The sequence below is a fragment of the Mustela nivalis genome (genome assembly GCF_964662115.1).
Source record: "Mustela nivalis genome assembly, chromosome: 1".
Taxonomy (NCBI): domain Eukaryota; kingdom Metazoa; phylum Chordata; class Mammalia; order Carnivora; family Mustelidae; genus Mustela; species Mustela nivalis.
In genome coordinates, this window is record NC_139020.1 from 105209770 (window position 1) to 105236482 (window position 26713).

General features: G+C 41.5%; 1 protein-coding gene across 6 annotated transcripts in view; it reads right to left on the minus strand.

The window, feature by feature from the left end:
- Window positions 1–9475: 9475 nt before the first annotated feature.
- Window positions 9476–26713, minus strand: part of EHHADH (enoyl-CoA hydratase and 3-hydroxyacyl CoA dehydrogenase) — a 50071-nt gene continuing 32833 nt past the window's right edge. For all 6 annotated transcript variants that reach the window (XM_082697957.1, XM_082697953.1, XM_082697954.1 and 3 more), the window contains 2 exons: window positions 19334–19675; window positions 9476–12846 (listed from right to left, as the gene is read on the minus strand). In XM_082697957.1, coding sequence (XP_082554083.1) covers window positions 11585–12846; window positions 19334–19675 — 1604 coding nt within the window. In that variant the 3' untranslated portion in view covers window positions 9476–11584. The remainder of the gene's footprint in view (window positions 12847–19333; window positions 19676–26713) is intronic.

Sequence of the window (26713 nt, forward strand, 5' to 3'; positions counted from 1 at the left end):
GGTAAAGCCACCAAGATTTGCTGATAGATTAGATATGGAGAGTGAGAGAGGAGAGTCAGAGAAGATCCTAAGGTTTATGATCTGAGTAAATAGCCAGAGGGACTAACTGAAAATGGGGAAAAAAAGCCTATACGTGGGGGAGGGGATTGACAGGTATTAAGAGCTCAATTTTAAACATATTAAGTTTTAGACATCCATTAGATATCCAAATGTAAATTTCAAGTAGACGAGACAAACAGGAGAGAGGTCCATGCAAAAGGTGTGAATTTAGGAGTTTTCAGTGCATAGATGATATTTAAAGTTGTGCAATTGAGATCACCAAGTGAGTAGGTGTACACGAACAGAAGAAGAGGTTTAAAGACTGAGCCTCAAGGTCTTCCAACATTTGGAGTTGATGGAGATGAAGAACCAACAGTGGAATCCAAGCAGGACGCTAGTGAGGTGGGGGAAATCAAAAGAGTGGTGATATGGAATTGGGTAAAGCAAACTTTGGAAGGAAGAGGGAATGAAAGATGAATCAAGTAGGACGAGAATCAGTATTGATCATTGGATTCAGCAGAAGAGAATTGGTGACCTTGACAAAGGCAGTATTGGTAGAGTGGTAGGGATACAAGCCTGACTGGAGTAGACTGAAGAGAGCATGAGAGGCAAACAATGGGAAACCAAGAGAATCATCAGAAATAGAAGTTTTGCTATGAAGGAAAGAAAGTGTTGGTAGCTAGAAGGGGAGAGAGAATCAAGATTTTTTAAGACAGGAGGAAGTGGGTTTTTTTTTTTTTTAATATGTATTTGTAATGGAACAAATTACAGCTTGCTTATAGGCTGATTGGAAAGAAGCCACAGAGAAAGGGAAGTCAGAGCAAAAGAAAGAAGAAACTCTGCTGGGAGAACGGATCTGAGTAGGTGAAAGGGGAAGGGATCTAGAGTCAAGTGGAGGAGTTGGGTTTGGACAGATCGCTCGTTCACAGAAATAGGAGGGAAGACAGGATATATGAGCACAGATGCAGGGAGGTGGGTAGATGTGTTGATGGCTGCCTGTGGAAGCTCTCTTCTGATTGCTTCTATTTTCTCTGTGAAGGAAGCAAAGACATTAGCTGAGAAGGAGAATGGAGAAGGAAGTGATGGAACGCAGAAGAATAGAAGGTACAGTCAGCCAGAAGGAGAATGGGGAGATGGATGCATGAGGAAATGTAATAGGATAACTTCCTTGAGGCTAGTGGCATTAATATTTTAGTGACCACCTCCTTCTCTGAATTCCAATACTAATATTCTACATTATTCATTTCCCTGTGACACGTGTTCCATTCTATTATCGTTTATCTGATTTTGAGAATCCTCTCTTTTTTTTCTCTTCATTATTCCTCACCTGTTTCACACAGGGGTCTGAGACGACTTACATGCAGTAGAGAAATATTTTAAACTACATAACTGAGGGAGGAGATAAATGTTTGGTCCAGCACTGCAGCCGCTGTTTGGGAAGATCTACTTCTGGAATACAGTGCTATCCAGTCTGCAGACTTAATGTACCAAAACCCACATCCTTCCACCTGGACTGTACTACTGGTAAAGGTGGTATTTGGTGGTATTTGGTGCCCATAGTTACTTCTGATTTATTCCTCAATTTATTCTGAAGCTGGCTGGTGAAGCCATTCACTAGAGACCCCCTTTGAAGACCCTAAGAATTTAGGTCAAGAAGACAAGGGAATATTCAGAGAACATTTTGAGACTAGAGGAGATTCCACTGATGCAAATTGTGAATTGAGTCCTTTGAGGACTCAGGGGAAGGGTTTGCAAGGCTGAAGGAGACAAGGCATCAAGTTAGGAGATGTACAGAGCTGTATGGGGGTGAGAATTCAGGGGTGAGGTGAGAGATGGCTGGGAGTGTGGGCTTTGGGCAGTGAATGATCCAAAGAGGGATAAGGTGTGATGAGAGCAATGTGAAAGCATGGCAGAGCTGTGTATTGGACACTGTGGTGCATTGCCCAGGTATTGCCTTTCTGTCCCTTCAATTATTCCCTCAGCTCCCGGGAGTACTGGCTGCCAGTCGAGGCCAGGGACCAGAGTTTCTCCAAGGATATTGACCTTAGATGAAGTTAGATGCGTTATTCAAAGCCATGCCTCGCTGGGGGCAACTTACATTCGAAAGCAAGGAGGGCATACAAAGCCTAACCCTTTGCCTCAATTCAGGGAGCCTGAGGAAGCTTTGCTGCACCTGCCTTGCAGTTCAGCTCCTCCTTCCTTTCAGTCTGCGTGGGAATCTCTACTCCAGAGTCTCTTTCCTGGGGATCGTGGCCGATGACAGTTGCTGACAGGTCCTAGGAAGCAAACTCTAAAATGGGACTTTGGACATGCCTTATAAACCAGGCAACTGGCAATGAAAACATTATCACTGGTGGAAAGTGGAATATTGAAAGCTTCTAGCATGCTGTAGCTGTGAAAAAGTTAAAACTTACATCAGTGGAGGGCTCCATGCTGGCATTGAACCTATCTAACAGAAAAAACAAACAAACAAAACCCACAAACTTTCATCAGTGGAGAAGTTGAAGTGGAATTCCCATAGAAGGTAATGAGGGCCGTATCTCAGGCATTTGAGAGGTTTATAGGAAGTTGTAATTACATGGAGTCAGATGGCTGTTACTGGGGGCTACCACTGCACTAGAGACACACAATAAGAGGTGTGAAGGTCATTAGTTACCAATGGAAGATGAACAGCGAATGTCCCCTGGCAGCATGTGGGAGACTCCTCTACTATAGTCACAGGGCAGAAACACAGAGGATCAAGCCCAGGACTAAATTATAAGGGAAATGGAGTTCCACAGAGGGTTGCTTTCTTGTGCCAATTCTCCTTTGCCAAAGTTAGGGCTGTGATTGGGAAGAAGTGTGACACTGTGACTTGGAACGAGGACATGTGGGTCAATGAAATTGAAACTATCAAATTCCATGGAAGAGGCTCGTCTGTCCTTGCTAAAGACCTGTGACTTCTCCTCCCTACCCCTACTTGCTCTAAGATAAGTCAGAGGCTTTTGTTCTGCAAGACACATGCCTAGCTCAGGAAATACCTTCCGTCCTGGCCAACAGAACAATGATTATAGTTGAGTCACAAAATAACCATTTAGGGCAGTGCTGAGACTAAGGAAGGAAAAGTCTTATATCCCCCAAGGAGTTACAGGACTAGCCAATAGGTATCACTAGAAACCAGGAGAGGGCATTTCGGAGTGAGCTCTGAGTGTGCTGGATCAAACTAGGGGGCAGACATGAACTATGGTAGAGCTTATTGAATGGAAGCACTCTCCATGATAGAGAATTTAGTGCCCAGGTAAAGACTCTGGGACACACTACTAATACACTGCTAAGCTGGATCTTGGAGGTTTGGAGAAAATGATGGCATAATCAGTGAAGTACGTAGAACTGCCATGGCCAATGGTGGAAGAAGGAATCAAAAAACTCAAGAGAAGTAACTCGAGGTGAGAATATATATGGGCAATGGCAAATTGCCAAATAGTTAGATGGTTGGTTGGGTCCTAGAAGGAGACATATAGGAAGACAGGGGACAGCAAAAACTGGGCAATTGAGGAACAGAACTATGGGATTGGGCACAAAGTGTGAAGAGCTATGCATCACATGTTAATGTCATCCAGAAAACCTCTACCATAGAAGATGAATTAAACAAACAAGTAGGCGGAGTGGCTGGGCTGGCTGACATCAGTGAGCCAGTGTCCTTGACCGCCTTGGCCAGGCACACATAGCCTATAAACAGAGTGGGCTGTAAGGATGGAAGTTATACCTGAGCCCAACAAAACAGCCTCCCACTCACCAAGGCTAACCTAGCTGCTGAATGTACGGCTAGTCCCAGGCACTGTCCTATCCTCAGACAACCAGCCCCTCACAGTAAGCCAATTACATTGGAAACTCTTCAGTCAGCAGATCAGCGATTCATCGTGCCTGAAATCGACATACAGTCCATGTGTGGATTTTCCTTTCCAGACGGCAGGATTGCACTTTCCAAGGACTTAGAAAGCATCTGATCCCATGACACGAGAGCCCACAGCATACTGCATCAGACCAAAGGACAAACTTTACAACAAAGGTGGTGTGGAACTGAGCATAAGAGCATGGATTCCCTACCTCATTTGTATACGACACCACCCAGAAGCTATTGGCCTTCCTAATGGAATAACAGAATATCTCTTTGAAGTCAGCCATGGGGTGCCAGCTTGGAGAGGACATCCCGTAAGGATGGGGTATAATGATCCGGGATGCACTTCACACCCTTAATCAATAACCGTTATGTGGTGCTACGTTTCTAATAGGTAGAATGCAAGGTTATAGGGACCAAAGAGCAGAAGTAGAAGTGGCCCCATTTGCCATTACTGCCAGTGACCCACTTGGAGAATCTTGCATCTAATATCAGCAACTAAAGCTCTGAGATCTAGAAGTCTGTTCCTAGAAGGGAAGCACTTCCACCAGGGACTTACTAAGAGCCCTTGCACAACGCACATGCCTCTCGGTCACTTCTGGCTCTTTGTGCCAAGGAAAGGAGTCACCACTCTGGCACGGGTAGTTGTCCCCAGTCACAGGAGGACTGTGGATAAAACAAGGAGGACTACGGATAAAACATCATCAAGGCTAAATAGAAAATTTGACACACATAATTTAATTAACAAGCTTGATCTTATGAGAGAATCCCATATTTGTCAGAGAATGCACATTCTTTTCTAGCACATCCAGAATATTCATAAAAATTAATCTGTGAGAGCAAAAGAAATCTATTAGACCAATACCAAAGAGCTGATAGAGAGTATATGGACCCAAACATTTCTGATCATGCAGGTGCACTGTTGTAGTTTGGGTTCCCTGGGAAGCAGACTCTAAGACAGAGATTAGGGAGTGCTCTTGGGATTAACACCTGTGAAACAGAGAGGAGGAATGAGCAGAGGGAGAGCTTGCATTTCAGTGCAGTAGCAGTGAAGACCCCAGGCCAATATCACTGGGAACTCTAGAGCTGGCAGCCCTTTGGAGCTGGGGCAAGAGGACCAGGCATTTACACTCCTGCACTGAGCAGTCATTGGATGCAAGCTCCCTTTGGAGCAAGATGTGACCTTGAGCAAGGCAATCTCCGAAGAAGGCCATTTTCTGGCAGCACTGCTGGCGGCTAGGAAAATAAATCTCTCATTCCTAAAGGAGGGTCTGGATAAAGGATCACATAAATTTTAGTATACATCTCTATTATGTAGGATGTTAATAAATTGTATAGTTCACTATTATACTGATATGTATGCACATTAGAAAACAATAAAATAGATATTTATAAATGAGGACACCTAGGTGTCCGGTTCTTGATTTCAGCTCAGGTGTTGAACTTGGGGGCATGAGTTCAAACCCTATATTGGGCTCCACACTGGGTGTGGGCCTACTGAAAAAAAAAAAAAAAAGGAATTTATAAATGATGAGATAACGATGAAATAAGTCATGTTAAAACACTTTGTTAGGTGATGGTTTCATCATATTATTAACTAATATAAGACACAATACACACTTAGGGCAAGCTTCATCATGAATGGTAGATTATATATTAATATTCCTAATAATCGTCTTGATCATTTCAAAGCTTTTCGGTCAAATTCTTGCCAAATCTGACTAAATAATTCTACCTTGTGAGGCGCCTGACAAAAAACTGATATCAGACCTACCAGCTCTGCAGTTTTCTTGTTGTTTACCTTTGTATTATTTGCATTATTTTCAATTTTGCTTTCTTTCAAGGAATCTTTTGTGAAGGTTAGTTTAGTTAAATTAAATAATTAAATCCAAATGTCCATTTATCCAGCATACATAATCTGCAGTATTTCTCAATATGCTGACAGCATGGGTGCCTGGGAGGCTCAGTCAGTTGAGCATCTGTCTAAGGCTGGGGTCATGATCCCAGGGTTCTGCGTCAGGCTCCTTGCTTGGTGGGGAGCCTGCTTCTCCCTCTGCCTGCCTCTCCCCCTGTTTGTGCTCTGTCAAATAAATGAACAAAATTAAAAAAAAAAATGCTGACAACAAATGAAAGAGGGAGGAAGCCACTGTCCCCGTCTCTATATGTTGGAACTTGCCCTCTCCCCGCAGGATGACTTCATTCCTGACATATGACTGTCGTGAGATGCAGCCTGGTGAGGCCAACAGTGTCCATATAGATGTGAAAGATTAACAAAGATTAATTTCTTATTTTTTAGACAAAGATAAGTAGCAGTCATTTCTAATATTTTCTGCCTGAACCTCTGTGAGTCATCTTTTACACTTCCTCCCGTAAGGGTGCCCCATTTTGGAGATCTCTGATCTACTGAGCAGAAAAGTCCATACACTCCCGACTTATCACCACCCTTTTGGTTAGTGCTGAGAGATACTGCTTGTTTAATTCAAGATATTGCTTCTTGAATTATTCTTCTTTTCCTTCATGCCATTGTGGCTACCCTTTCCTTCCCATAATGCACGCATTCTTTGGGTGTTTTTGTCCCTCATTAAGTAGAGTCCATCTGAGATTCAAATAAGCCTGTGAGACTATTTCCTACTAAATGTTGATCTAAAGCCCTATTCTCAGGTTCTTATCAGACCTCTCCATGAACTGCCTACGACAATTCTATGAGAAACAGAACATAAAAATTTATGAGCAATTCAATATCAAGTTGAAAAATCACATCACACTGGTGAATTTTTTTTTCTTGAAATAAGAAATCCTGTTTAATGAGACTGGATTCGTGAGCCTGCCTTTGCATCAGAATTACCCCTGGCACTGAGAAAAACAAAAACAAACCAAAACAAAACCCCACTGACTCATGGGCCCTACCTGTGATAATTAAAGACCTACAGTAACACTGGCTTACTTACACATGATAGGAATCGATTTCTCTCTCACATAAATGACTGTTGGAAGGCAGAGTAGCAACTCTGCTTGAGGAGGGCTTTGGGGACCAGGCTTTTTACAGCCCTCTATTCTGTTATCCCTAAGGCATGACCTTTGTCCTCGTGGCCCAGGATAGTGGTTAGACTCCAGCTGTCACAGCTGTTCCAGGCAGCAAAATGGAGGAAGGGACAAAAAAGAAACCGGCAAAGAAAGCACATCAGGTGATTTCTAAGGGACGGTCCCCAAAGCTGCCATGGGATGCTCCTCTGCACCTCCCATTGTCTAGATCTCAGTCCCATGTTCACAACTGGATGCAAAAGAAGCTGACAAATGTATTGCGTATTGTGAGCAGACTCATGCTCAGCTGAAAAATTGAGAAGTGTATTGCTCCCGAAGAAGAAAAACACTGGGGGACAGCCAACAGTCTCTGCCAAAACACGCAAATGAACAACTGTCTAGGCCTTGGCAGTTTTCGGGAATCCAAGGGCAGTTGTGGTTTGGTTGGAGAAGGTTTTGACCTAGCCACCCTAAGGATTTCACATTATGGCCAGAATTAGCAACTGCCTCCTCTTAGAGGAGGTGGGATGACTGTGACTGCAGCGGAAGAGCTAGATTGTGCCAGCTCAGCTCGCCTTATCAGACGCATTCAGGCTCTCATTCTGCTCAGCTCCTTTAAGTTTGGTGAAAGAGAATAAATAAATATTACAATTGACATGCTCTGGAACACTGTAGACAAGAATGAAAAAGTCCTGTTCATCTCTTATGTTCCTCTTTGTCGGAATGCTAGACCAAAAAAAAAAAAAAAAGTACAAAGACAAACAGACAAGATGAAATCTTTGTAAAATTTTGGTCCCATCGGAGATACCAAACTAAAGCAAAACTTCCCCTTTACTTTCATCAACTAACTCTTGGTTAGAAAGATACTTATAGCAATAACCAGAGGAAGGAGTTTTTGACTTGAAAACAATAGTGGGTGTTGCACAACTCTAGGGGGTGCTATTCTCATTATTTCTATGTGAATGGCCCACCTCTTGGTGGTGTCCTATTTAGAAGCAGTGCAACTTGTCTGTTAATCTCAAAAATCATAAGCTCGCAAGATAAGCAGTTGGCATTGGTAGTCCCAAGAATAATCAAAGACTTTTCTCTTCTTGCAGAAAGCTGTTTTTGGTCCAGAGGACTTCTTTTCTATTAATCTCATCAATGGCTACCAAGAAGAATCAGTCAATCTAGTCAGTCTACAGTATTTCTGATTTCTAGGTGTCTATTTTAAAGACAAATGGAAGACTCTAGAAATATCAGGTTCCTAACTGCTGTGGAGTATGATTTGCATACATAATTCTGAGACATGATTAATCAGGGGAGTTAGGATCCCACACTTTATCTCTCTCACGCACACCTGTTCTTGCTGGAAGTGAATAAGTAGATAGCAACCACAGCTGCACAGTGGCTTTACTGATTTAAGGAACACTGTTAGTCTCGTCTTTAAAGCTGGAGTATTACGGCAAAGCTTCAAGGTTACTTCTAATACATAGTTCTCGTCAGAGTCAATTACCATTAGAACACATTTTTTAAAATGTCATTCAGAAGCTGCTTAAAAAAAAAAGACAGGCAGTTTTAGAGTTATCAATAACAACAACAAAAAAATAACCCTTCGAAGCAAGTACATTTTCAGGATGAAATAGAATATACTGGATAGATTTCATCATGTTACCCACTGTTGTAGGTAGGACCCAAGAAATTAAAATTAGTTTTGCCTCTTTGATATAAAATAAAAATAAATTAACTCCTATTTCTTCTTCCCATATTATATAATGTTAATCTTTAAAACCTTTTATTGGGTCACAGACACTTTTGAAAATATGACGTAATATATGGGACCTCTTCTAAGCAATATACTCATATACATACACACAAACATCAGCATCAGATTTCAGGGATTTTTAAAAAAAATTTCTTAAGATGGGGTACCTGGGTGGCTCAGTGGGTTAAAGTCTCTGCCTTCGACTCAGGTCATGATCCCGGGGTCCTGGGATCGAGCCCCGCATCGGGCTCTCTGCTCAGCAGGGAGCCTGCTTCCTCCACTCTCTCTGCCACCTCTCTGCCTACTTGTGATCTCTGTCTATCAAATAAATAAATAAAATCTTAGAAAAAAATTTTTTTCTAAAGAATTGTGTTTATCTGAGAGAGAGAGACAGGGAGAGTGAGAGAGAAAGAGAGAGAGAGAGAGAGAACATGAGCAGGGGGAGGGGCAGTGGGAGAAGCAGACTCCCCTTCAGTGGGAAGCCTGATGCTTCTGGGGCTTTATCCTGGGACTCCAGGTTCACGACCTGAGCCAAAGGCAGATGGCTAACTGACTGAGCCACCCAGGTGCCCCAGATTTCAGGGATTTTTGACTCACGAATTCTATTCATAGACACTCTGGTTTCAAAGGCCCAATCTAGAGGGTAGTGGAGGGCAAAAGTGAGTTTTAAGAACTCAAAATCCACTCAGGGTCTAAAGAAGAAACGGTGTGTGTGGTTGTGCGTGTGTGTGCACATGCATACACAGGCCAGTCTTTTAACACTCATTTGAAGGTAAGTCATTTTGCAGACTAAGTTTACCACTTCCTGAAATTTTTTTTATTTTCTTTCAATTCAAGGACCAATTTATATAAAATCCAGCAATACACAATTTAAAAATGATTCTAAATTAAATTTAAGGCACACTCCAGAGGTTTTTTTGTTTGTTTGTTTTTGATAATGGAAAACTTATGCTATATTCATTTAAATTTCCTCTATCAGAACTTTTGATAATTTTGCTTGGATTTGCAGGAGAAAATAGTTTATTTACAACACACTGAAGAACAAGCTGAGTCCGTTTGTTTACCTACTTATTGACAATTTTGAGTTATAATTCACATACCATACAATTTACCCATTTATAATTAAAGAACTCAATGGTTTTTAGTAGATTCACAGAGTTATGTAACCATTACCGCAGTAATTTCAGAACATTTTCATCAACCCAAAAAGAAACCAGTCCTCATTAGAGCCCTCCCCATTACCTAGCTCCTAATGATTCCTGCCTTAGGCATCCTCTAATCTGCTGTCTCTATAGATTTGCCTATTTTATTTCCCATAAATTTCCATACAATGTATGGCCTTTTGTGATTGGCTTCTTTCAGTTAGCATAAAATTTTGAAGGTTCGCCATGTCATAATATATCTCTATACTTACTTTATTTCTTTCAATGACCAAATATTCTATTCTTTGGCCATTACACACTTTGTTCATCTGTTGCTGGAGCTTTAGCTTGTTCCCAATTTGGGGCTATTATGAATAATATTGCTATAAACATTTGTGGACTTCAACTTTTAACCCCACAAAAAAGTAAAAAGAGAAGAACTCTTATAACAAAACTTTTCAGAATCTGTTTTGCAGTAATTTCAGACTTTTCAAGATTCAACAATTTCCATACCCAGCATCACAAAGGCTCATCATGGCAGGGAGACTGGCATCATGACTCTAACATAAATTCAGAGGAAGTTAGACATGCTTTCTAAGATAAGATCCCTTCTTACATGAAGTCAACAATGGCTACTTTCTGTTACTTCTCCATGCATAGGAAAGAATGACAGGTTGTGGACATCCTATGGTCCCCAGGAAGTTACAACAAATATTGCTGAGCCCCTTGCAAAGCAGCAAGCACGATTTTGCACAAACAACAGCACTGTGGACAGAAGTCATACACCGAGTATAGGCTGCCAAGCTTCTCTACTTCTAGTTCCCTACTCTAGTATGAAGCACTTGACGCCCTCACTACTCCCACCCGGGTTCTGCCTACAACATTAGCACTGTTAGCTTTTTGACACCTTGCCTCTCTTTCTGGTTACTCCCTCTGCCTCTCCATGGGTGAATTCTCTACTCACTCACAGAGACCCTTCCTGCTGACTCAAACCTGCCAACTCTCTCCACTCCATCTTTGAGACTAGGGGCTAAATTTCACCACAGCTTTCTCTGCTGAATTCATGCCGCCTCTGGATTCTGGGTTTGCCAAGTGCTGTGCAAAATGGTCAGGAGCTGCGGAGTGAAGGTTTGTTGAAGGGCCCGTAAGTTTTCCTATCAGTGCCGTGTGAGTGAAGTGGAAAGGGGTCAAAATGAATTTATGGCTTAGTGGCGTTTATCAGGGATTCATTCTGTTTTTTTTTTAAAGATTTTATTTATTTTTTATTTGACAGACAGAGATCACAAGTAGGCAGAGAGGCAGGCAGAGAGAGAGGAGGAAGCAGGCTCCCTGCTGAGCAGAGAGCTGGAAGTGGGGCTTGATCCCAGAACCCCAGGATCATGAGCTGAGCCGAAGGAAGAGGCTTAATAACCCACTGAGCCACCCAGATGCCCCAGGGATTCATTGTTGACATTTCCAACAATCAAAGCACTTGGAAACCTCAACTTAATCCTGAGTTTCTCTCCTTAGCTATTATGGTATTGACACAAGTTTATTCACTGGGATCGAAATGATTTATCCAATAAAGATGGACTCAGAGGCATAGGAAGCACATTCCTAAAGATCTGATCCATTAGAATAATCAGACAGAAGGCACAAAGAGAAGGTTCAGCTGCTTTGTATTTCAGAACAATCTTACTTTGGATCTTTTGATTTAATATCAGTGAAATTCCATGAGCATTTCCTGATGCAAGCACGTGAGTCATAACTTGGAAGGCTGAATCACAGTCTACTGCTAGGGGGTCCTGCTAAGCTCTGCCATTCTTTCAGAGGAGGGTTGCCCAGGTAAGCCAATTTTTTCAGATAGTCACAAGGCTCTAGTTGTGGAATATCAGGATTCTGCCTGTAATATTTCTGCAACTTTTCTAGCACTGTGGGCAACCCCACTGTGGAGGCGTAGAACATGGGCCCACCCTTGTGCCTTGGCCATCCGTACCCATGTAAATAGACAACATCGATGTGCTCTGGAGTGGCAGCCATCCCTTCTCCCAAGATACGGAATGCTTCATTGATGAGTGAGTACAAACAGCGCTCGAGGATCTCATCCTGGCTAATGACACGTGGCTCGATGTGATAGGTTTGTCTGTACTGTGACAGGAATTCAGAGAGCCAGGGGTCAGGTTTGTGAATCCTACCCAGTGGCTTATCATATAGATACCAACCCTTTCCTGTCTTCTGGCCAAACCGTCCTGATTCACAGAGCATATCAGGAATTGGGCAATATCTCTCACTGCCTCGCTTTCGGGCAGGCGTTCCCGAAGGCAACATAGGTCCAGTAAGACCTTGCCCTTGTCGAGATTTCCAACCCACATCCAATCCAGCAAGATCTGACACTCTAAAAGGTCCCATTTTGAAACCAAACTCTTCCAGCACCTGATCTATCTCCTCTGGCTTACTGCCCTCTTCCAACAAGAAATATGTCTGATTGTAATAAGGCTTCAACATTCGATTGCCAACAAATCCAAAACAGTTACCTACAACTACTCCAATTTTTTTCATTTTTTTTGATAAATTCATAACTGTGGCAATGGTAGTAGGGGAAGAGTACTGGCTGGGAATAATCTCTAACAACTTCATGATGTGAGCTGGTGAGAAGAAGTGAGTGCCAATGACCAAGTGAGGGCGATCAGTGGAAGAAGCAATCTCGTCAATGTTCAAGGCTGAAGTATTGGTGCACAGAAAAGCTTCTGGCTTGCACACAGCTGATAGTTCAGCAAAGACCTGCTTCTTCAAGTTAATTTCCTCAAATACTGCTTCGATGACTAAATCTACACCACCTAGCTCCTTCAGGGATGTGGTTAACCTGGGTTTTGGTCCTAACCAATGATGGCTGCTACGCTGCATTTTGGATGCTTCCTTTTCCAAGAGGGAGGTTATTATCTGATCAGCAGTCTCTAGCTGCTTCTTGTCCAATTCGACAGCAATCACAGGGATCTTGGCCTTCGCAAGAGCAGTGACAATGCCTCGGCCCATTGTTCCCAAGCCTGCAGATGAGAGTGAAGAGGAAAAAGAATGGTTCAGTGATATTGGGAACTGAAAAATTACTCGGTAAATGGAAGGCTTCTGTAGCAACAGGGCATTTATAGAGATCGATGCGAGGAATACAAATGGACTGAATATTAGTTAAAATTAGGCTCTGTGTTAAATGCTCCAGAGGATGTGACATTGAGTAATATTCACAAGTGCGTACACACACACACACACACACACACACAATATTAGGACTGATAAACAAGTTCAGCAAGGTTGTATAATACAAGATCTATATATAAGAATCAATTGTATTCTATATACTAGCAATGAATAATCAGAATATGAAATTAAGAAAAAAATTCTACTTATACTAGCATTAACAAAAATAAAGTACTTCAGATAAATTTAAGAAAGAATTGTAAGACTTGTAACACTAAAACCCACAAATCATTCCTGAAATAAAGAAGACCTAATAAAGAGATATACATCCCCTGTTCTCATAGGTCAGGAGACTGAATATTGTTAATATGGCAATACTACCCAAACCGATCTGCACCACCAATGCAATCTTTATCAAAAATTCAACTGGCTTTTTGTAGAAATCAACAAATTAAATTAAGCCGATCCTAAAGTTCATACATAAATATAAGGAATCATCAATCACCAAAGACATTATTAAAAAAGAAGAACAAAGTTGTTGGAGGATTCACTCTTCCCAATTTAAAAACTTATGACAAAGCTAAAGTATTCAAGTATTCAAGTATGGTATAAGGGTAGGCCTATAGAATTGAGAGTCCTGAAATAATTTCGTAACTGTGGCCAACTGGCCAAGATAATTCAATGGGGGAAGAATAGTCTTTTCAACAAATGAAGCTGGGATAACTGGATATCCGCATGCAAAAGTATGATGTTGGACTACTGTGCACCATAAACAAAAATTAATTCAAAATGGATCAGGGACTGAAGTAGGAGCTAAAACCATAACTCCTGTGAGTAATTCTCCATGATTTTGGATAAGGCAATGGTTTCTTACGACATCAAAAGCATAAACAACAAAAACAAAAAAATAAATAAATTAGATAACATCAAAATCAAAAAATTTTTGTGCTTCAAAGGATACCATAAACAGAGTAAAAAGAACCCATGGAATCATCTATCTAATAAGGGACTTGTATTAAAATATATAAACAATTTTTACAACTCACAATAAAAATACGATTTAACTTAAACATTTTTTCTGAAGAAAATACACAAACAGCTAATAAGCCACGAGAAGATGCATCCTTAATCATGAAGGAAATGCAAATCAAAACCACCATGAGCTACCACTTCACACCCATTAGGAGGGAGATCATTAAAAAGAGAGATGTACAAGTGAGGATGCAGTGAACTTGAAATCCTGACACACTGCAGGAAGATTATAAATCTTTTCCCCAGACTGGGGAAGGGAAAAGGAAAGGGAGTATTGCTTTAAGCAAAGGCAAGAAGAAGAGAACATGTAGACAAATTATTTGATGGCAATTCAATATTTCTTCCCCTTACCATTTCATTTTTCTTCTGGGCACATGGAAAACTATTCTAGATCCTTCATTTTTTTAAAGATTTTATGTATTTATTTGAGAGAGACACACAGCGAGAGAGAGGACACAAGCAGAGGGAGTGGGAGAGGGAGAAGCAGGCTTCCCGCCACACAGGGACCCCGATGCGGGGCTCGATCCCACGATCCTGGGATCATGACCTGAGCTGAAGGCAGGCGCTTAATGACCAGCTGAAGGCACCACCCAGGTGCCCCGATTCTGGATCCCTTGTATCCTGATAGGGCCTGTGAGTATTTCCGGTCAATGAAATGGGAAAGGAGTGTAGTGTGAGATAGCGATTGGGGCCCAGGACCTCCCACAAGATCCTTAATTACTTTCGGGATGTAGAGGTTTCAGAGAACAACTGTGAGGCCTTGGAAGAGACCCTTGAGCAGGTGTTGGCAAACTAGGGTCTGTGTGCCAAATCCATCCCACCGTCTATTTTTGTGCTACCTATGAGCTACGGATGTTTTTGCATTTTGAATAATTAAAAAAAGAACAAAAACAAAAACAACAATATTTTGTGACACATACAAATTATGTCAAATTCAAATTTTAGTCTCATAAATAAAGTCTTACTGGAGCACAACCACAGTCATTTGTTTCCATATCATCTATGGCTGTTTTGTGTGCAGAGTTGTTTTGGTGCTGCAAAAGAGATCATACAGCCCAGAAAGCCTAAAATATTTACCATCTGGCCCTTCAAAAAAAAGTTCACTGACCCTTGTTCAGGAGAATGGCAGAGTCATTATTTAGAAAAAACCTTGTCCTAGAATGGCCTTATAGAGCAAACAGGAAATAAATCTTTATTGTGTTAAGCCACTGAGATTGTTATCTGTTACAGCAGCAAGTTATCTGTTACCTCATCAACCCACTGTGGATGAAACTGTTTTGTGAAAACTATTTATATATTATTCTTCTGTACTTCTCATTGACTAGCTTTGGGGATTGGTTGGTTTTGTTTTGTTTTTTGGGGATTGGTTTTGAATACAGAACGTTCTCAGACATCAGAAATCCTTGTTTCTCTGGAATATATTTAAGCTTCAAACTGTATTAATTTATTTAATGTAAGAAATATATTAAATTAGTTAAAAACATTTAACTTTCCAAAATTAATAAACATCTGCATTTCACTCAGTAGCCAGAAGGCTGGATAGCTCTCGCTGCTATAGCAACTTATATCCAAAACTTCTGCCTGGGTAAAGGGTTCAAATGGGGTTCAAAACCATGGCCTCCTAGCTTTCAGTCCCAAGCCTCACATAAGAGTATTTTTAAGAGTATAGAAATTATAATCTCTCAGAGACAATGAGGACTAACAAAATGTAATGTGAAAATACTTTGTAAAGTGTCACATAAGGTAGGCAGGATCTCAGAAAGGACCACAGAGCAGTGAAGAAAAAGCACCTGGGAGTATCAAGCACAGTTCTTCTGCGTTCACCTCGTGGAGCGGACCTCAATGACCTGGAATCCGAATCACGAAGTGGACCAAACTAATGCTTTTTGCAAGTGTCCCAGCCATAGCTCTAGATTCTTTTCAGCTCTATAAACGGACACATCTCATTTAATCACTGGAACAATAAAAACATGAAAACACAATGTATATTTATTTCAGAAAGTTCTTAGCTCCGGGCACCTGGGTGGCTCAGTCGGTTGGGCAGCTGACTCTTGGTACTGGCTCAGGTCATGATCTCAGGGTTCTGGGATCGAGCCCCACATCAGGATCTGTACTCAGTGGGGAGTCTGCTTCAGGTTCTCTCCCTCTCTTTTTGCCCCTCCCCCTGCCCACACACACACTTTTCTCTCTCCCCTCTTCTCTTTCACCCAAACAAATAATTGTAAAAAAATATAAATAAATAGTTCTTAGCTCCTAATTTCTCTTCTCATGAACTTGTGGTCTCAAAGATCTCAAAAAAAGGGGAGAGCCTGAAAAACCAAGATTTTCATTGTTGATAGTTATGTTTCCAAAGGTGCATATTGTATTTATACTGAATTTAGTTCCCTAATTGTTCCTCATTAAACACATGGAGGGGCAAGGGGTCCTGCTTCCCTAACAACTCATTGTCTTTAACTGCCAAGGAATTAATTCTAGTCAAGGACCTCTTGACTAGAATTGACAGAAGTAAAGAAAGAACAAAGGATGCATTCATTGAAGGTTCTGCAGTTTTGGTCAACTGCAGTCTTCTCCCTTTTGGATGGCTCTAGAGCTCAGGCAAGGAGGGGGGACATGAACTTGCAGTAGTGCTGACCTGTTCTGAGAAGCCTGGAAATGGGCTCATGGAAGAGCACACTTGGGGTTTTTCCAGGAGCAGAGTGAAAGGACGGTAGATAAGTCATGGAGTTGGAGGGCACCGACAAGAGAGTGGCTGAAGGGATGACCCTGGAAGTGAAATTTAGAAAGAGAAGAAAGTAAAGATAAGGGGAGCTGATCAAGTAATGGATATAGTTGGCACAACCAATGAAGAGATGTGAGAAGACACAAGGTTGTAGGGGAAAGGTCAGAATTTGAATTGCAGACGTGGAGATACATTAGGGTATAGGCAAGAGCCAAGGAAAAGTCCTAAGTAGGGGTCACGGGAAGTGAAATGAGGTGAACGTCACCGGATCTGAGGAGGCAAAGGCACCAGAAAGCAGCAGGGCTGGATGCATTGTCCCCACAGACGATGGCAACAATTGGGTGACAGCAGGATTTGGGGGAAAGTGTGAGCCAGCCAAATTTTTCAGCAAATGGCTGAAAAATGGTGTGGTAGGAGTAATAACAGTAACAAGGAGGGAGAGAGCCATCAGACCAGGTGGCAGAACCACGGAAGAGTGTCCTGAAAGACACAATGGTCTGGGAAGGGAATTGGGAAGAGATAAAGGCAGGTTGGGAGGTGGGGCGTGGACTGTGAAAGAAGCAGCAGCATTTTTCTGAGAGGGTTGCAGAAGGAGTGGGTGCCCGCGTAAGCCGGGTCTCCGGCAGGAAGCAGATCAGGCTGTAGGAGCGTTCCAGAGGGCACAGGGAACAGCAGGAGGCTGCATCACAACGTGGAGACAGACACGATGACGAAGGGGGAAATAACTAAACTCTCTCACTTTTTTTTTTTTAAGAATTTTTTTTTTAAAGATTTTATTTATTTATTTAACAGACAGAGATCACAAGCAGGCAGAGAGAGGAGAAAGCAGGCTCCCCACCGAGCAGAGAGCCTGATGTGGGGGTCTACCCCAGGACCCTGGGATCATGACCTGAGCCAAAGGCAGAGGCTTTAACCCACTGAGCCGCCCAGGTGCCCCAAACTCTCTCACTTTATTTGTATCCAAGTTATCTTCCGTGGATTTTTAAATGCTTCTTCAAATATTTTTCTGAACAATATGGGGTCTACTTAAAAAAAACAAAATTAAAAACTTTTAGACATTTCATGCTGGACATGAATTGGAAATATTTTTTAAAAGGCTCACAGCAAGGAAATAGGGAAATTCTCAAACAACGGCTGATGAACTCAATACCGATAAATTTCATCTTTGTTGTTATATTGCAATAATTATCCTTTGTTTGAAGGAATATAGAGAAGAAGCAGAGTAAGTGCACAACAACTACAAACAAACATTGGTGCTGCTGAAAAAAAGCACAAAAAAGAAACATTCATAGTTCTCTGTCACACTCTCTATCCACCTCCTTTAGAAATCACAAGTGAGGGGTGCCTGGGTGCAGTTGGTTGAGCAGCTAGCTGCCTTTGGCTTGGTTCATGATCCCAGGGTCCTGTGATCCAGCCCCGTGTTGGGCTCCTGCTCAGCTGAGAGCCTGCTTCTCCCTTTCCCTCTGCTGCCCTCTCTGCCTACTTGTGTTCTATCTGTCTGTCAAATAAATAAAATCTTCAAATAAATAAATAAATAAATTCTTCAAAATAAATAAATAAATAAAAATCACAAGTGAGTGGGGGGATGGGGTACCTGAGGGATGGGCGTTAAGGAGGGCACATGATGGGATGAAGACTGGATCTTATACACAACTGATGAATCCCTGAATTTTACCTCTTAAACTACTAACACAGTATATATTAATTGGTTGAATCTAAATAAAATAAAATAAATAAAAATCACAAGTGAAGAGTCAATGCTGGAAAGATCACAGCGTGACTGATACGGTAGCCTGAGAGGATGCAGCGTGGGCTCTTTCCCTCCAAACAGGGTTGTTGCTAGACAGCTGGGTAAGGGTTCAGAAGGTTGACACTTTATAGTAAACTATGGACTCCTCCTTTGGAAGACTGTACATCAGCTGACACACATAACATTTTGCTCACCATTTCATGGGGTTTAGAATCCACCAAAGAGCACTCTTGGGTCAATACTAAGAACAAGGGAAGCTTGGGAAGGTAGCTAAAAAAAAGGCAATCAAAGGGCTAGCTTCTGAGGACAGAAGACATTTTGTTTGGGAAAATCCCAGAGGGAGAAAGTAGGGAAGTCACTGTTTCAGGATGCAGAGAGATTTGAGGTTAATAGAGTCGAATGGGAAGTGAATGAATCCAGGCACCAAGAAGGCAGAGCCTTCATTCTAAATACCTAGCTACAAGAGTGACAAACCGTACTTTGGAAATGTGGTACAAATAATAATCATTGCTGGGAGATCCAGGAGCAAGAGATTCATGCAGGGGAGAGGAGGCAAGGAGTTAAAAAAAAAACAAAAAAACAAAAAACAACCCAGAGTCTAGAGTCAGACAGACCTAGTGTCAGACCCTCACACTGCTTGTGTTTAGCTCACTGGTGAGGAGGTTGGTGTCTCTAGGCCTCACATGTAAAACGAAGATCATTCCCAGGCTGGGGTAAACAAGTTAGCTGCACAAGTGAAGTGCTTAGTATAGAGCCCAGTACCTGGCGGCCCTAAGCAAACAGCAGGATTTCTTGTGTGCAGATATGGAGAATGACTTTAACCCCATCATGTTCTTACCGACAACGCCAACTGAGGAGATGGGCTGTGCCGTTGCTGTTTTCCAGGATGCTCCCGAGGGGGTTGACCACTTACTGGCATTCCTCTCCGCAAAGAAAACATATTGCAGGGCTCTAGCCTGCCCTGATTTCTGAAGGTACATGAACAGCTCCTCCTCCTTCTTGATGCCCACTTCATAGGGATACTGGACGGCAGCCTGGATTGCACGGACACAGGTCTCCTGAGAAAGGCACCCAGGATGCTGCTTCCGCATCTTCAGAAGGGCTTCACTGAAAATGCTGTCCATGTTGGGGAAGCTCTGAATTGGCTTGTTGCAGAGTCTACGGGATTCCAGAGGCTGATCTGGAAGGAAGGAGAAAGAAAATAGGACCTTTGGAAATGTTACTTATACAAAGGGAAAAGGAGTAGGTAATAATAATAATAATAACCTGTTCCAATTCAAAGTACAAAATTAAATGCTCTTCATCAAGCTATTTACTATAGCACTAACATCAAAATATCTAATGTACCTTAGTCCGGTAAGATAGAATTTAGCAGATTCAATGCAATTTTCAAGTTACCTCACGTAGGCATAAAAGTTTCATTTTCCTTCTGTTCCAAAGTCAAGACAGTGCTATAATAGATCAAATTTTATACTCTCAGTGAGTTTAAGGAAAATATTTCTGAGTTAAGAATGACCCTGCAACTGCACTACAAAATACAGATGTAGTGAAAAGAAGGGCCATCTGTACCCCAATGTTCATAGCAACAATGGTCACAGTTACCAAACTATGGAAAGAACCAAGATGCCCTTCAACAGATAAATGGATAAAGAAGATATGGTCCATATATACTATGGAGTATTATGCCTCCATCGGAAAGGATGAATACCCAACTTTTGCATCAACATGGATGGGACTGGAGGAGATGATGCTGAGTGAAATAAGTCAAGCAAAGAGAGCCAATTATCATATGGTTTCACTTACTTGTGGAGCACAAGGAATAACATGCAGGAAATGGGGAGATGGAGAGGAGAAGTGAGTTGGGGGAAATCGGAGGGGGAGACAAACCATGAGAGACTGTGGACTCTGAGAAACAAACTAAGGGTTTTGGAGGGGAGGGGATGGGGGGTTAGGTGAGCTGGCAGTGGGTATTATGGAGGGCATGTATTGCATGGAGCACTGGGTGTGGTGCCTAAACAATGAATTATGGATCACTGACAAAATTTAAATTAAATTAAATTTTTAAAAAAAAGAATATTTTAGATTCAAAATAATCTCAATTCCATTCCTAATAGTAACAAAGACTTAGAAGACCTGGAAAAGAAGTCAGTGTCTCTTAGTACAAGAGGAGACATACAAATCAGTGGAAGAGAATTGAGAGTTCAGAAATAAATCCTGACAGAGCCAACTGATTTTCAGCACAGGTGTCAAAACAATTTAACGCAAGGGGAATTTTTCCAATAAATGGTGCTAAAATAACTGGATAGCTATATGCAAAAGAAAGAAAGAAGAAATTAGAGCCTTACCTAGAACCATATATAAAAATTAACTCAAGGTGGAACATAAATCTAAATTAAAGAGCTAAAACTATAAAAATTTCTAGAAAATAACACATGGAAAATCTTCATGACCCTGGGTTAGACAAAGTATTCTTAGTATGATTCATGAAAGAAAAAAATCAATAACCTGGAGGTCATCAAAATTCAAGACTTTGTACTTGAAAGAATAGTATCATGAAAATGAAATGATAAACTACAGATTGGGAGAAAATATTTGTATGGTAGACAAGGGTGTGCTGCACATGCCCAGTGTCTACTTCCTGATCCCTAGAACCTGAGTATATAACCTTACATGGCAAAGGGATTCTACAGATATAATTATTGGTAAAGAACTGAGGTGTGGAGATTATCCTTTATTGTCTAGATATTCCCAGCCTAATCGTATGAGTCCTTAAAAGAGGAGACCCTTTGCTAGTTATGGTGAAAGAGACACTGATAATGAAGAAACATCAGAGAGATACAACATGGCAAAGATGTGACCTATTGGTGATGATATGGCTTTGATGATGGAAGAAGGGGGCCAAGAATCAAGGAATTCTCTGGGCCATTACCTTGACTTACAACCAGCAAGAACATGAGGACCTTGGTCCCACAACACAAGATACTGAATTATGCCAACAACCTGAGTGAGCAGGAAACAGATTCTCCTGAAGAGCCACCAAAAGGAGTATGGCTTCAGACACCTGCATTTTAGGTAAGTGAGACCTACCCAGCAGACTTCTGACCTATTGATCTATAAGATAATAACACTGTGTCATTTAAACTGCTAAACTTGTGGTTATTTGTTAACAAAGCAAGAGAAAACCAATACAATTTGTAAATCAAATATCTAATGAAGTATTTGTAACCGGAGTCTGGGGAGAATTCTTGTGACTCAACCATAAGAAGGCAAACGACTCAGTTTTTTAAATGGGCAAAAACTTGAGTGGCTATTTCACCAAAGAAGATATAGGAATGGCTAATACATATGTGAAAAGGTGTTCAATAGCATTAGTCATTAAAGAAATGTAAATAAAAATCACACTGATTAAAAAAAAAACCCATAGTGAATGTGATAGATTGTCTCTAAGTAATAGGTTGTCATTTCTGAGATTAAGTTACAAAAAGACTCAGGTTCCTCTTGTTCAACCTCTCTTCCTCTCTCACTCGTTCATTCTGGTGGAAGCCAGCTGTCATGTGTGAGTGGCCCTTTGGTGAAGCCCACGTGGGAAAGAACTGAAGAAGAACTCTTTCAGCCAACAGCCAGTGAGGAGCTAAGACCCTCAGCCCAACAGACCACATGGAGCCGAATCCTATGAACGTGAATCAGTTTGGAAGCAGATCATCCCTTAGCCAAGCCTTGAGGTGGAAAGCGCCACAGAAAATACCTTGAAAGCAATCTTGTGTGGAATCTGCAACCAGAGAACCTAGTTCACCCCACCTACATTCCTGACACAGAGACTGCCAGGTAAAAGAGGTTTGATTTTAAGCAGTTAAATTTGGGAGTAATTTGTTGTGTAGCTAGAGATAATGAAGACACACCCACTAGAATGACTATTACCAGAAAGACATCACTACGAGGTGTTGGTGATGATGTGGAGTAGCCAGAATCCTCAGCCATTGTTTGTGAAAATCTGAAACAGGACAGTACAGCTACTTTGGAAAACAGTGAGGCAGTTCCTTGAAAGGATAAGCTTATTGGTTAACCCAGCAATTTCACTCCAAGGAATCTACCTAAGAGAAATGAAGACATAAACCTTGTACACAAATATCCATAACAGTATTATTCATACTAGCTCATCAACTGATGAAGGGATAAAGAAAATGCAGTATGGATATGCACCATACTGTTCAGCAATAAAAATATTATTGGCAAATTGCTGAAGCATGCTACAATTCAAATGAACCTCAGAAACATCATGCAACCTGAAAAGAAGCCAGATCAGAAGATTATATATGATATGATGCTATTCATGGTAAATGTCCAGGAAAGGTAAATCCACGGAGACAGAAAGATTAGTGGTTGGCTAAGGCCAGGGGTGGTAGTGAGATAAAGCTGCAACAAAATATGAGGGAAATTTTCGGGGTGGTGACAAGTCTTAAAATTGACTCATGGGGATGGCTGTGCAACTCTATACAGTGAACTGATATGCCTCATTAAAACTGTTTTTAAAAATGCCTAGAAATGAATTTATCAAGAAATGTATAAGACCTTTAAGAAGATAACTATACCATTTTATTGGAGAACATATAAAGTCTCTAAAAAGAGAGAGATTCCGGGACGCCTGAGTAGCTCAGTTGGTTGAGCAGCTGCCTTCGGCTCAGGTCATGATCCCAGCGCCCTGGGATCGAGTCCCACATCGGGCTCCTTGCTCCGCAGGGAGCCTGCTTCTCCCTCTGACTCTGCCTTCCACTCTGTCTGCCTGTGCTCGCTCTCGCTCACTCTCTCTGACAAATAAATAAAATCTTTAAAAAAAAAAAAAAAAAAAGAGAGAGAGAGATTCCATGTTCCTGGATATAAACATTTTGTAACATAAAAATATAAACATTTCCCATATATATTATATATGAATTTCTAATTTCTAATCAGAACACTTGTGGTTCTATATTTTTAAAAAATTACTCAACAGGAGTGCCTGGCTGCTCAGCTGGAAGAGCACATGACTCTTGATCTCAGGGTCGTAAGTTCGAGCCCAACATTGGGGTGGAGCCTACTTAAAAAAACAATAGTAATAAAAGCAAAAATAACTCAATAGAATGATTTTTTTTTTCAACAGAATGATGATTCTAAGGTTTGCATGAAAGGATAAATGTGTATGAGAAATGTATCAAATAAGACATGATGTTAAACTTTCTTCAGAATATACTTAGATAAAATTCCTAAAAATCTGTTATAGCCTCGTGTAATGTTATCAGTCATAATTTCAAGATGTATGTCACAGAAATAACCAAATTCTCTTGTCAACTGCAATATAATAAACTCTCTTGTCAGTTGCATTATAATAAACACATTATCAGATCTTCAAATAAAAAGAATGAATGTGGAACATTATATTACCAAAACTGCTGTCTACCTATGCCAGAAACTGGTTTTTTTAAAAGATTATTTATTTATTTATTTGACACAGAGAGAGAGACCACAAGCAGGCAGAGAGAGAGGGGGAAGCAGGCTCCCTGCTGAGCAGAGAGCCCGATGCGGGGCTCGATCCCAGGACCCTGAGATCATGACCTGAGCCAAAGGCAGAGGCTTAACCCACTGAGCCACCGAGGTGTCCCAGAAACTGTTTTTTTTTTTAAGTGCTACCATCTCTTCAAGAATACACCATTACATCAAAAATGTACACCTCAGTTAATTAGACAGAAAACCCACCAGAGGATATAAAGTAGTTTCAGTATAAAAAGGCATGTGCACATGAACCTGTCTGGCATTGATGTGTTACCACGTAGGTAAGGGAGACTGAGTAAGGTCTGGATTGAATCATGTACACATGTAAATTTATCTTTGAGGCACTGTATAATCTCAAACTTTAAAAAAAAAATTTATTTATTTATTTGACAGAGATCACAGGTAGGCAGAGAGGCAGGCGGAGAGAGAGGAAGGGAAGCAGGCTCCCTTCTGAGCACAGAGCCCGATGCAGGGCTCGATCCCAGGACCCTGGGACCGTGACCTGAGCCGAAGGCAGAGGCTTTAACCAACTGAGCCACCCAGGCGCCCTCAAACTTTCTTTAACCTAGAAGGCAACAATATTTCCTTAATGCCTGATGACTAAGTAGAATAAAAAATCATGGATTTTTAAATTAATGCTTTCCCATATGATGTTGAGAACAGGAAAGGAGGGGAACCCAATGGTTAGCTATATGGCCCCTGCTTGCCCTGCTATAGTTGGAAAGATATGAACTCTACCCAACAGGTTTCCAATGACTGGCTCAGTTATCCAATGTGTTAGCCTGATCCTCAATTTCTAGGAAGGCAAGTTCAGCAGAGAAGGACGGAGACCTTTCCAGGGCCTACAGCTGATTTCATTTCCTGGTGGTCCAAAAGGGAAGACAAGAGTGGTCAGTGGGGAGCCGAGGTGAGAGGGAACAAGTATGTGGAGGACAAAGTGCATGAGGAAAGGGGACTGAAGCACCAGTACTGTGGCATGAACAGGCAGCTGAGGCAGTCTGTTCGGGAACAGGGCACATCTTAAAGCTGGGTCTCTGTCCTTGTGACACTACCAGAATTCCCATCTGGTTAGGACAGATGGGAGTTATCCAAGGAATAGTACACATCAGAGTTATCCAAGGAATTCAAAAAATTCAGATGTGCGGGCCCCACTGTAGACCCAGCTCAGAATATTTCAGGGTGGGGCCTACACACAAGTATTTTTAAGACTTCAACATGTGATTTTGAGACATAGCTTCTCGAAAGTGTAAGAGCAGAGCATTAGGTCAGCGCTTGAGTCGAGGACAGCTGCAGCTCCTGGCAAACTTCGTCCGGGGCCAGACACAGAAGAGGAAGAAAGAAAAAAAAAAAGAGAGAGAGAGAGAGAAAAGAAGAAAGGAAAGCCTGCTTAATGGTGTGCAGTAATAATTATTGCTGATCAGGATAATGCTTTTATCCTGGGGATACTCAGAATCTCTCGGATTGCAGGGCATTCTGGGAACTCCCCATGGCACCTGTCCAGACCAGTCCAGGGCCAAGCTGAGCCCATCCACTGGAGAGCTGGGATCTGGGCGCAAAAACAGATGCTTCTTCCCTGCTCAATTTCCTCTCTCTTTCCTGCCGAAGCTATAAAGGATGCTATTACCTTACAAATCTGTTCTATTAGAACAAAATATATTCAGAATTTCCCCTTTGGGTCTACAGGTATGGTGTTTTCAATGTGTGCTTCTTACACACTGGATTGTTTTAACGTCTTGGTGGTTTTAAATTCACTCAGCTGTATCCACATAATAAGAGAGCCAGGTATGGGCAGGTCAGCACCAGGAAAATGAAAAGAGGAACTAATTAGTGATTCAAGTATGCTTATAATTGAATTCTTTCCTTGACCCATTCACATTTTTTTCTTTAATTCTTTGAAGTATTGTAAGGCAGGCAAATATTCAAGTTTTGACTTAAAAAAAGAGAAATAAGTGAATCACCCTCCTAAAGGAAGAAAAGGAGGTGATTATTTTCCCACTTTCTGGGAAACTGACAGGAAAAGATTTTCTCTGCCTAGTTTAAAGAGAGGCACAACATGCAATTTACAGAAATGGTTACCTAAGACATGGAGGACGGTCTCTTCTCCAATTCTGACAAACAGTAAGTAAGCTGTGTTTGTCACAGAAGCTCTGCAAAGGACAGACAGGACAACTGTACTTTATCAGTCTTGCAGGAGGTCACCCACAGAACTCAGGTATTACAAAAAAAAAGGCAGCTCAATTTAGACATGCGCTTAGGCCTTCTCTGGGAGGCAAGGTCACTCTGTTCTTGTGAAATGTGTGTATAAAGGTTCACAGAGAGCAAAAATAAATTATAAAAAGCCAAAGATAAAATGGAAAGAAAGACGATGATACCATTAAGATTTGTTTAAAGTCACAAAATCAAAATGAACACACAGACCAAAGTCTGTAGGCAGAATTAGAATCACTAAAAATGGCTAACACCGTGCGGTAAGAGTAACAGAACCCGTGTTCATTACAGGGACAAAAACGGTGTTAGGTTCTGAGTCGAGGCCCCCAGGTGGATGTCTCCTGTGCCCCTCTTTGGATAACAGCACACGCTTTCAACTTCATGCCAGGAACGTGCACGTGGGAATGGGGAGTTCTTACTCAGTTTGGGAATAAACAGGCTGCTGGCCAAATTCAAGTGCAAATAAATAGCATTTTACGGAACCCCC